Genomic DNA, 12,555 nt, shown 5'->3' on the forward strand with positions numbered 1-12,555 from the left:
AAGCTGTGAAATCCTATGTTGAGGTGCATTTATTGGTGTGTGCCAAAGCATGAAATCTTATGCAATACTATGTCATTGTGTATACCAAACCACAAAATCTTATTTTGAAGCATGTTTACTTGTATGTGCTGAAGCACAAAATCTTATACCAAAGCACATTTACTTGTGTGCACTGAAGTGCAAAATCTTACACCAAAACACGAGGACTTGTAAACTTGTGTGCACAAAACCCAAGGATGTTTACTTGTGTGCACCAAAACCCAATGACGTTTATTTGTGTGCACTGAAGTGTGAAATCTTATACCAAAGAATGAACTTGTAAACTTGTGTGCACTAAAGTGCAAAATCTTACACATTGGTATGTTTTCCTATATATACTAAAGCATGAAATCTTATGCCAAAGTAGGTTTACTTGTGCTAAAGCACAAAATTTGAAGTTTTTGTGCACCATATTTTGAAATTTTAAAAAAATTTGTGCTCTAAAGGGTGAAGTTTTGTATAATAACATATAATTTTGAAAGTTTGTGTGTAGCATAGCATGAAATTATTTTGAAAACTTGTGAAATAAGAAAATTAGACTGCACCATTGAGAAAAATGGGGAAAACTTGTATGCACTAAAGTGTGAAATTGAGAAAAGTTGTATACACTGAAGTGTGAAATTGAAAAACCTATGCATGTTTAAGCATAAAACCATATATCAGATGCTTGAAAAATTGAGGTTCTCAAAAAGACCATGCAATTTGGAAAATTGATATAAACTTAGACACAAAAGCTTGTGGACTGATTGTTCTAAAGCTTGTATTATTCTTTTTATTAAAAAACTGCCCTACTGTAAGGGTGATGATGGAAATGTTGAGATCATTAGATAAGTATGGCCAAAGGTGTAAATTGCATGAAAGAATGCAAATATGTTTGGACTTAAGAGTGAAACACACTTGTTAAAAAACCAACTTCTATTGCTCAATACATTGTGGAGGGAATCCCATTGTTCTACAGTGAATGGAAAAAATAAAAAAAACAAAGCAATAACAAGTTCAACTTAGGCCCCAACATTTTCCTCAGTTGTCGCCACCTCCACCAATGCCCATTGTCAATGTGATCTTGTATGAGGTACTTGAAAGAAATACAATCCTCAATACTATGGCCAAGACTCCTATGGAACTTACATAATTGATGTTTGTTTTCTCCTTTACCTCTAGATGATCAGCCATGTTGGGGAACTTGTGAAGCCCATCTATGAGAAGATATTCCAAAATTTTCTCACTTTTTTGCTTGACTAGAGTAAAGTTCATGTTGTTCATGCAAGTTGGATGCCTTTTGCTATCACTTTGAACAAGGATGCATGAATTGTTTGTTCCCCCCATTGTTGCCATTCATGTCCATTTGCAGCTGGTTCAGCGTAGTACTGATTTGTGGGTTCTTGTTCACAAAGACGAACTGTACTTGTGATTTATCTAGCTTCTTGCCGCTTTGCCCAACTTCTGATTTGAGATAGCAGTTTTTGTTGGTTTTCTCGATCACGTTTGCGTTCTTTGTCAAATCATACAAATTATTGTACTCATGTTGTATGAGGTGGTGCCAGAGATACATCTGGAATTCCTCGAGAATCATAGTGAGTGCATGGACTTCATGCATTAGGGTCCGGAATTTAAGGCTTGCTGCTCACCACCTCTGAATGGAATCATGAGCAAATTCCCCATATTCTTGATGAATGCTTAGTATTGTGTCCATTGTGGGGATGATTGAGAGGTTGGATTTGTATTTCTCAATTAATGTGTTTACAATTTCATCGAAATCTCTCATTGGGGTGCCAATGATCTCTAGGTACTAAATTGCTTCTCCTTCAAGACTTTGTGGGAAACAAATGAATAAGGCTTTGTTGTTTTCTGAAGTTTCTGCACTTGTCAAAGAAAATAGATAGTTGGGACCCCAATGAGAGTTTTTTATACCCTTGAATTTATGTGGCAGCTTGTCAAGGTCTTCATTTTCCAACCCATCACAAAAATCTCTTAGTAAACTTTTTTGCCCCTCTTCTCATCTTTTTATAGTCTTCTCCATGTCCTCGATCCTAGAATGTATGAGTTTATGTACTCTGCCTATCGATGTCTCAAGATTTTTCCCTTGCTCGAACCTTCAGAGATCTTGTTTCTTGGTCCTCCTATGGATCTACCTTCATCTTTTATCATTTGTTGTATCATCTTTTGGATAGTTAACATTAATGTTGGGTTAACCTTATGCTCCTTCGTCTATGAAGTTTGTAGTTCTCTTTCTTCATCTCCTTGTGACCTTGTACGTGGATCCATGGTGAGTGCTTGTATTGCCTTGTGTCTGAGGGATGACAATGAGACCCAAAATAAGAAGCGGAATTGAGATGAGTGATAAAACATGGATAAAAGACAACTTCATGATTGCACAAAATGTGGAAGGATAGACATATAAGAAATCAAAAATGAAATAAGAAAGTGGTCAAACTTCGTGAAGAGACTATGTCTACCAGGATCAATCCAATAGGAGGTTTAAACTTCATGTGTGACATTTTGACCTTGCTATACTAAAGAAAATATGGGGATGACAAAGAGACCTATGAAAATATTCGATGGTTTTTGGAAGAGGAAGATGAAATGTAATGCTTGTGGAAGAAAGCAACACATTATCAAACAAAACATGCATAAAATGTTTAGATACCACCTACTAATGACACGGCTCTATCGTGCAATTAATTGAAAAACAACTTGGTCGCCTAAACTGGATATTTATGAATATAAAATTCTTAGTAGTTTCATATATCATATATGCCTATGTACCTAGATAGGAAATCTACAGCACATGGCATAGACTCATCCAAATGGGTTCTAAATTTCATATATCCTTGTTCTCATTTATCACTCCCCAATATACTGGGCTATAGACTTAGTACATTTTGGGGGACGGCCAATACCAACTTCCAGTAGATTGGTCCAGCCATTGAACCACCTTAACAAATGCATACAAGGAGTGTTCCATAACATGATGACCAGGACACATAGATAAAGGGAAAATTAGAAATATGCAAGCACATGCACAATCAGTAGGCTCTAATGCAGTGTGGCCTAAAACGGATATTAAAATTAGAGAGAAGAAAAATTGTATCAAACAACTCCTAAATTGAGAGAGGTAACATATAAACAAGTCTATGTGATCAAGAAAAATATCTCTCAATTATAAGTCCTGATGCACATCAAGAATATACATACATATATCAAATCATGAGGGCAACTAAGTGGCTTTAAAGGTGAGGGACATCATTTCGGAAATAGAAAACTGAAATATTTTGTCTAGTTCGACAGTGACATGATCCATCATGGTCGCCACTTTTGTTTACATGTACAATTTTTGTCTTACATGCAGACCATAAAAATAAGATCAATTACCTGTACTCACCTCTATTTTCCATTATACAGGAATTCAAAAGACGAGACTTGACGTGTCGATATGAGGTCTGACCATTCCTAGTGCAAATGTCACCCAAATCCTAAGAAAGCAAACATGTCCTAATTTTGAAATCATAAAAGTTTTAAAATCTAAGTATATCATAAAAAAGGACTTAAGAACAAATTGAAATTAATCTAATGTCTATTCATGTCTGATTCTATGAGGATCAGTCTAGGGCTTCTGGTCTAATGGTTCATGATCTATAATCCAAAATCTATGGCTTGAGACCCAAAATCCAAAAATCAGAGGTTTGGTATCCAAAATCCAATGTTGCAATTCTTTGTGATCCAAATCCAAGTGTACTAGACTTGGGTTTAATATTTTGGTTTAGATCAATCTAGGGTTCATGACTAAGATCCAATACTTTTAAATTGAAATCCCATATCTGAATAAACTAGGGGTAAATCGACCAACGGGGTGTAGGCTTAATGGTTTGACTAAGCTGAGTATAACTGAAACAAGCCCACTTATAATAAGTTTGGTCATGCTAGCTAGATGTTTTGAGACAGCATATGGTAAAAATGTTATTTAATGATCACGAGTTTAATGTAAGGTCGGCTAGATCTAGACTAGTTTGGCTTTTGAGTAGTTGGCTTTAAGACCGGTCTGCGTGAGGTCTTAGATAACAAGAAAAGGGTAAGACTCCATATCTACATCATCTAGGTTTTCAAAATCATTTGAAGAGGTTGGTTTTGAAATAATTTGAATAAAAACCCGTGTTTTTTAAGGTGATCCTGCATGAGGACAGGACTGAGTTTAGGCATTCACGTGCTAAGGCTAACCCAATCTAGTTTTAGACATGGGTGCACATAAGTGCGAGGTGATTCTGGTGCATGTCAAAATACTTGTGCGGGGCATGCTTGGTTGGAAAATAAATGACATGAACTATATGCATGATTTAAAGGAATAATTAATTAAGCAAAAACATGAAATTAAAAGAAGAAGAGAGGGACGAGAGGGGCACATCTGATCCTTGCGCCTATCTGAAGACATAAATTTAATTCTATTTTAGGAAAATAAATAAACCAAACTACTGCATTACTAAAAAAAATAAATACAACCTAGGAACTAAGTAAGAATAAACTAAACCAAACATGGTAAAAGCAAAATGAAAAACTAAAACATGTAGAAAAGAAAAGCATGAAAATCACTAAGTTCAAATAAGAAAAGAAAGAGGTAGGAAAAAGAAATTACCTAAACCTGGAGACCTCATTTGAGCCCGCTCCCATGACCTCTATAATGAGCCCGCTTCCATGACCTCTATACTTAGCCCGCTTCCATGACCTCTGTACTGAGCCTAGTTGGGTCTTTGTTGAGCGCTAATGCAGCATGAACCAAGACTTTGATCAAATACTTTAAATTTTAAATTTATTTGAGCCAAACCTTTCACCTATTTAGACTTTTTCCAAACCTTTTGGGTTTTTAAGTAGCACTTTCTTTTCATGGAGATAGAGGGGAACACGACCTGTCTTATAGATCAGTGAGGGGGTTGATGAAGGAGGGTCGATACATGACTAAACTTTAGGCATTCTAATCACTCCTAGAAAACACAAAACTATATTATAAAATTGTGTTTTCAATAAAAATTCACAAATTTAATCTGAATTCCATTATATGAACAACAATGTGTGCATGGAGAAGTGCTAATCGATACATGATAAATGATTCAGATTGATAGTAAGCATGTAGAACGAATTATGCATGAATATAAAGTGGAGAAGACACACATTAAAAGCATAGTTTAAAAAGACATGAGAAAAAAATGTTCATTCGACGAGACACAAATATCAATTCATATTCTATCTGCATTTGCTTGTTCAACAAAGAATTTCACACGATTCATACCCTTTCATATGAATTGACATTAAGCAGAGAGTGATAAATCGACAATGCATTATGTGAATATAATGTGCATTAAGCTCATATGCATATCTTAGATCTGGATTTGATATTGGACTTAGATCTGGGTCCAAATTTGAAGAAGATTCAAAAAAATGGATTAGCATATATGATGTGAAGTTCTGGATCATGATCTAATGCCGAGATCTGAGATTTGAAATAATGGATCTGGATTTGTAAAGATAGATCCTAGATACAAAATTTGGATATGAGATCTAGGTATGAAAATGGGATTTGGATATGAGATTTGGAAATGCATGAACCTAGACCTGGTTCGACCTTTGCTAGGTCGGTTCAAGCTCAGTCACTTGTACTAGACCTGGGATGAGTTCAGTTTGAAAATGGGTTTAGACCAAGGCTGGATGCATGACATACTAGCCTTATTCTCGGTGCTATTTTTAGAAACTCTATTTCCATGGAAATTTAAGGTGGGCTCAACTTTGGCATGGAAATCAAAACCGATGGGTCCATTGGGTGGACTGACCACATTGGAACATGTGCAGGGTAAAAATAAGGAATCTTGTCAAATTTGATGGAAAAATAACATCGTTTGCCCTTCAAAACTCAAAAATTCATTTTTTTACAAATATCAAAATGACTATTTTCTGAAGGTTAGGCAAGGGCAAAATGAGTACTTTTGATTTGAGTCATGTCATTCCGATCTGGAGTTGGATATACTCTCTTGAAAAGTTACTGATCACAACCATACGAAGAAATTAAGAAATTGATTCCCAGATTAATCAGAGTTCAATTTAAAAGATTGAGCTGCACTGGAACTAAATGTATGGAATACGACATCCTTAGTAAATTTATGAAATGGAAATTAAACTCCAATATAGATAAATGATTGAAATCAAAGTGTGAAATATTCAACTTGGACACTAAAGAATATGATCTTAGCTCGGTGCAAACTGGCATGTTTAAGAGAATTTTTAGCTCAAACTTGCCAAAGCTGGTGAGAGAGTGCCACTCTACTTTTAGGGCAAAGTTCTAGAAGTTACTTTCTGTTCTGGATTCCAGAATAGAAAGTAATTGAACAAGTACTCGATGAGCACTGAGAATAGCTTATGTTTAGCTCAGTTCGGCTTGGCATGGTTTCAGTGATCCGAAAATGACAGGTGCATGCTCTTAATGAGCTGATCAGGTCTGAGGGAGTGGGCTTTGAGCTGGGGAAACCCTGACAAGCTTGCTCTAATGGCTCTTGAAGTCTTGTAAAGCTAAAAAATGGTATAATTGCTCAAATGCTTGGTCCCTACTTTTCAAGTTAAGGTGACAGGATGTAGGGGCAAAATGGTGATCTTCAGCAATGACGACCTAAGTGATTCAGGACTAAGTGTTCAACTCTGATAAAGCAAATTTGTTTGGCTTAATAATGACCTATGATCTTGAAACTTGAAATATCATGATGAAAGCTTAAACAGTCATCTGAACTTGCGAAAATTGTAGGTGTTCACAACCTCCTAGTCCAATTTTCATTCTCTAGTCGTTCGATGCTTCTTGGACAAATGCTGTGTCATAAGCACATGATGCAATAAAAAGGGAAGTGGATTTTGCTATAAAATAAATGGGCCAAATGCAGAAATCCAACAAGGGTGTTTTTTGAAATACCCATTTTCTATTTAGAATGTCAACACTACTCAAGCTAAAATAAAAAATATACTGAACGTTCGATTTTTATTTGCCAGCTTCAACGTCTGCCGTTCTAGTTCAATCGGCCGGATTCAGTGCGCGGCACAGTTTGGCTGTTTGCCCTTATTTAGGTTATATTGGCCCCTTATAAGAAAAAGAAAAATAGAAATCCTATATATTTTTCACATTTTCGAAATCACCTAGTTTTCCTAAAAAATATTTTCGACGGGGTTAAGCCGCCGCCGGGAGGACTCGCTTCCTCGATATCTCCCTCGCTCGCTTCTCCTGAGTGCCGCCACCCCTATTCTTCGGTTTCTTGTCTCTTGGCTTCTCATCATCTGGCGGCGTTTCAGCGGAGAGAGAGGTAGAGGGAAATGGCGATGGAGGATTGGAAAGTGGACGGGAAGAAAGAGGAGGAGCAGGAGCAGGAGCAGGAGCAGGAGGAATCCGAACAGGTGGTAAATCCGTGGGTAGTTAGCGCCAAGGAGGGGGGGAAGATTGACTACGACAAACTTATCATCAAGTTTGGGTGCCAGAAGCTCGACGAATCCCTTGTCCAGAGAATCGAACGTCTGACTAACCGTCCCTCTCACGTCTTCCTCCGTCGCGGCGTCTTCTTCGCTCATCGGTGCGATGTCTTATGCATCCACATTTTCAGATTCCCAGATAATATATTTTGTTTGTCTCTTGTTCTTCTTCGTTCTCTTCGGTTGTCATATGTCTTGCTTGATCTTAGCTACTCTCTTGTATAAACGTTTTCTCTCTTCTGGAGCGACAGATTTAAGGTGTTTTTTTCATATGGTGTGCTGATTCAATCTTTAGTCCTTGTTCACTGGAATGTTGATTGCTACTAGAGGTGTGAGCTAAAGTAGTCCGTCGCAGGATATTTTTATTTGCTCTATCGTTTATTCGCCTGTTGTATAATACGCCTACTTGCTACTTTTAGTCGTTATGATTTATTCATGTTGATTAGGAGGTATCATTTTTCTTATGCGACGGAGATGACCTCAATTAGCATGCTCATGTTCATCAAATGCCTGCCATCATGTTTGTATCCATTATATACCTTTTCAGTGAGTTCGCATAATGAGACAATTTCCTTATTTGTTGGAAATGGAACTTCACTGTATTGAAACCTTTCATCATCTCACTAGGAAGCCGTTCAATTGCAGAGAATTCCAACGTATAGAAGGCAAACGATTATCTTTTCCTGGCCTCCATGGGCCGCTTCCCTAGAATATTCTTTTGTTACGGGTCCAGCTTTTGACTTCCCATCATTTTCTTAACTGTTAAGTCTTTCTCTTTAATATTTATTACATGCAAGCACACCTAGGACTAGCCAACAAGCTAGAGTGACCTTGTTTAAGCTAGTCCTTTCAATACAAATTCAAGTATGAACCCATTCTCTCGTTTCATGAGCTGGAGTTGAGCTTGAACCACTTCATTTTAATTAGCAATATTTCTCCAATGGGGTCAGACTGCAAGAATGGAATATCTTAGTTAGCACCTTTGTATGTCATGTTTATAAATTCCAGTAAATAAATAAGTAAATTATTGTTCATATTTTACTTCATAGGATGCATACATGCAAGAGAGATGTATCTGCTTTGGTTGTTGATCCTAAAACTTAATTGAAATGGATATTTGCATGTGTTTGGCAATAACAAATAGTATTGTTGTGATATTTATGGCGAAAATGGGAAATTATTTATTGGATTACTTGTTTTACTCATTGTTGCTAATAGTAGTCTAGTTTGATGTAAACAAAATAGAGTAATTTTAAATAGGCCAATAAAAGGTCGTTAGTAGTAGATTAGGACTGAAGTTGGGCATGAAACCAATGGCCCATACACAATTGGTTTTCTAGCATTTATTTATTGACTGATCAAGAGGAAGCATCTATCTTCCTTTTAGGTGGAAAACTCCTCAACTGTTTTGTGATCTTCTTTTTTTGTTTTATTAGGTTAAAGTCTTCATCAACTTGTATTAGAGCCATGGTGAAGCAGGAGATAAGGAGGGTTATGTTATTAGTGGTGGAAACATATTGATAATAGGTGGTAGGCAATATTCAGAATTGGGCCTTTGAGGACCAACAAATATGATGATGGAAGAAAATTATAAGTGGCCTAGGTGGTAATGCTTGAAGACTTGAAGGTGGAATGGCAAGATCTCCAAGGCTTTGCAATGATTTATTGTGCAAATGGAGATGGATCATATCTGAGTCTGTCTCAGACCAGACCATGCGGCATAAGTACCTGTCTCCTAGAAATGGCATATAGACATGGGTATGTCACCCAAAATAACTCAACTCATCCTTGAGTGTCTTGAGAATGCTGAAATATGTTGCAAGCAACTTTGATTCCAGTCAATGGTCCTTTTTTTTTGAGTTGATGAATACAAGTAATGTTACCTTGTGATAACTGCTGCTCAAGATCAAGCATACTTCGACCCATGATTTATGCAGCTCTTGCTATATCCCTGAAGATAGAATCAGTAACCATGAAACAACCAGTGTTGTACGTACTGTACGATACAGAGCCATATCGTATGATATGTATTGTATTGTTTAGTATTTAAGATACGATACACCCCCGGTATCGTAAATGACGGGTGTTCGCACGTATTGTGCGATACAGACTCCGTATCGTACGATACAGGTTTATTACAAAAAAGGGGGCCCAACATCTACTTATTCGACTTCTTTTTGTAAAAACGCTGCCGTTCTTCATTTCTAACGTTGAGATAGTGCCGTCTTGGAGGGAAATCATCCATTTCCACCGTGAAATCAGCGATTTTCACCGTGAAATCATCGATTCAACCATAGATTTGTGCGTGGGTGGCTGATTTTCGTTGGGAGAAAAGAGGTTTTTTTTATTTCTTCTCCGTAAGGTATGAAATCTCTTGTTTTCACCATATGTTGGTGAGGATCTTCAAATTCATGAAGATGAAGAAGAAGATGGAGATGAGGATGAGAATGAAGATGATGAAGATTATAAATGAGAGTCGAGAGAGTGCTTTCATTTTATATGTTTTGTCATTGAACATTTTCACAATTTCATTATCATCTTGTGATGTAATACATAACATGTAAAACTTGTTTTTTAATGTGGTATCTCATAGACTTATGGATTTTATGACTTATGAATCTATGGCTATGAAATTTGTGCTTCCTAGTTCCTACATTGATATTGTTATGAATTTTGATGTTTATGAACGATGAAGGTGTAACTTTATAGCAATAATAAGTCTATCATTCTCTAAAACATGTTTTTTATGAAAAACACATTATCCTTGATTTTTACTGATTTTTTATGAATTTTTCGATTTTTTTTCAAAATTTTCTGATTTAATTTATATTTTTTTAAAAATTTACGATCCGGTTACGATACGTTACGATACGGCGTATCTTAAAGCCAAAACGATATGACTTACGATACACTTTTTACAACATTGGAAACAACCATTTCATGACATTGATTTAATACTTTTTGATTAGTTGAAGGTGGGGCAGGTTTGGTCTACGATCCATTGGCCAAAAACAAATTTATTTGGGCATTGAATGCCATTTACATAGCCCTATGCTATGTGGAATAGTTATCTCCAAGAAGAGGTGAAGGAACCAACATTGCATTTGGTTGCCCAACTGATGAAAAAGGTGAGGTGAAGCAGATGAATCATTAGGACTAATGTAGCTGTCTTATATAGCTGGTGGTCTATGTCACATAGGTATGGGTGCTGGTGCGGGTACGAATACAGATTACTTTTCAACGCACACACACATATATCATAGTCACAAATAACGTCTCGGAGTTTTAAATGGTGAGGTTTTTCTTGGGTATAATACGGCGAGTTTGAAAAAAAGGGAAAAAAAGAAAAAAATATGGTAAATCCTATGATACACTGGTATGCCTGTAAAGGTGAAGTACCCGTCTGGTACCGGTACGACACCGGTACCGATACCGGTACGGGCTTGGGTACGCCGATGGTGCGCCGTTGACCGTACCGGGTACGGTCAATGCACCGGAGGCCGTATCCATCCATTTTTGGACACAGTCAAATGTGATCGAGTCCAAATCTGTCCGTTTTTATTTTTAATGATTATTTGATTTTTACTTTTAAAACCATTTTAACGTTAAACAAAAAGAAACGAAACCCTTAAAACTTAAAGTTTTCGTTAGTCTGTTCTTACCTCTCACCGAGCGACGACAACGGTGATGGCAACGGCGACTGCGACCGGCGACGGCAGCGGCGACTGACGACGGTAGCGGCGACAGCAGACGGTAGGAGGCGATTGTCACAATACTTTTTTTTTCTTTTTTCATTTTTCTTTTCATTTTCATCGGCCCCACCCTTGCCTTCGCCGTTGGCGACGACTGCCGACGGTGACGACCGCCACCCCTGTTCTATTTTCTGTGTTCACGGTGTTCTGCTTGTTTCTTTCCTTCTGTTTTTTTCAATAACAGTTGTTTTTCTGTCTCCAGCCAGTCTTCCTCTCCTGTTGCTCGAAACTCTCACATGGAAGTCGTCTCTCTCGCCGCCTCACTCTCCTGCACACTCGCCGTCTCCCTCTCCTACTGCTCGAAACCCTCACACTGAAGTCACCTCTCTCACCTTTCGATCAACCTTCTCTATCTCTGTGTCTCTCTGTTTCCTTATGCAATACGTGTCATGCCTCTTTTGTTTTCTCCTGCCAATTTTAGAATTGTAAAGCTCAACCAGAGCGTACTCTTTTGTCTCTGTCAGTGCTTACTTCCTTCTTTTATTATCTTTGTTTTCTCATTTTTAAGAATACACATTTTTGTATCTGAATTTCTTCTCTGAGCTTGAAGATGACATTATGCAAAATACAGCAGAATAATGCTAGTTCTTTAAATTTTGAATGTTTTGATACAATTTTTGTGTGTGGATTTCTTGTATGCTCTTGAAGGCATAATTTTCAAGAATATTGCATATCCTTATGAATATGTTGTTCTGTTTGTAATTTTTGATATATAAATGTGCGAATAGGTTATTTTGTTTGAAATTTTTTGACATATATATGTATATGTGCATGTGTGTGTACGATCGTACCCCCGTACCCAAATTTTTTAAAAATGGTCCGTACCCGTATCAGCACCGGCACCTGTACCCGTACCCGTACCCGTACCTATGTGACATGGGGTAAATCTTTAAAAATTTTTAAAAAACTAAAAATGGAGGAAAAATAAAACAAGTGAGAAACTAATAACACAAATATCAAAAGATAAGTAGATTTACAACAAATAAAAGAAAAAACTGTTTGCCATTAAAAAAAATTGAAAAAATGAAAAAGTGAAAAAAACTCGAAAAAAATGTGATTTTCATTTTTAACGTTTTTTTAAAGTTTTAAATGGCCATTTAATTTATTGCTTTTTTTTTTGCATTTTTTTCAAAATAAAACGTGTTTACTATGTGTGTATATATATATATATATCACAAAATTGGAATTCAAACAAACAAAATAGCATATTCATAAGTCATGAGACCACCCCTCCAATGAAAAGTTCATAGTTTAAGGGAACCATTCAAGTAGAAAG

The 12,555-nt window shown here is 36.8% G+C and overlaps 1 protein-coding gene across 3 annotated transcripts in view; it reads left to right on the top strand.

Moving 5' to 3' along the window:
- Nucleotides 1-7,191: 7,191 nt before the first annotated feature.
- The window catches only part of LOC116247894 (tryptophan--tRNA ligase, cytoplasmic), a 39,021-nt gene continuing 33,657 nt past the window's right edge, over nt 7,192-12,555 (top strand). For 2 of the 3 annotated variants that reach the window (XR_004170937.2, XM_031620322.2), the window contains exon 1: nt 7,194-7,628. Coding sequence is in view for 2 of the 3 variants with exons in the window: in XM_031620322.2 (XP_031476182.1) it covers nt 7,375-7,628 (254 nt within the window). In the remaining variant the exon portion in view is untranslated. Of the gene's footprint in view, nt 7,629-12,555 lie in introns of all 3 variants that reach the window. The other variant, XM_031620323.2, reaches the window with a different exon arrangement.

Source organism: Nymphaea colorata, chromosome 2, assembly GCF_008831285.2.
Source record: "Nymphaea colorata isolate Beijing-Zhang1983 chromosome 2, ASM883128v2, whole genome shotgun sequence".
Taxonomy (NCBI): domain Eukaryota; kingdom Viridiplantae; phylum Streptophyta; class Magnoliopsida; order Nymphaeales; family Nymphaeaceae; genus Nymphaea; species Nymphaea colorata.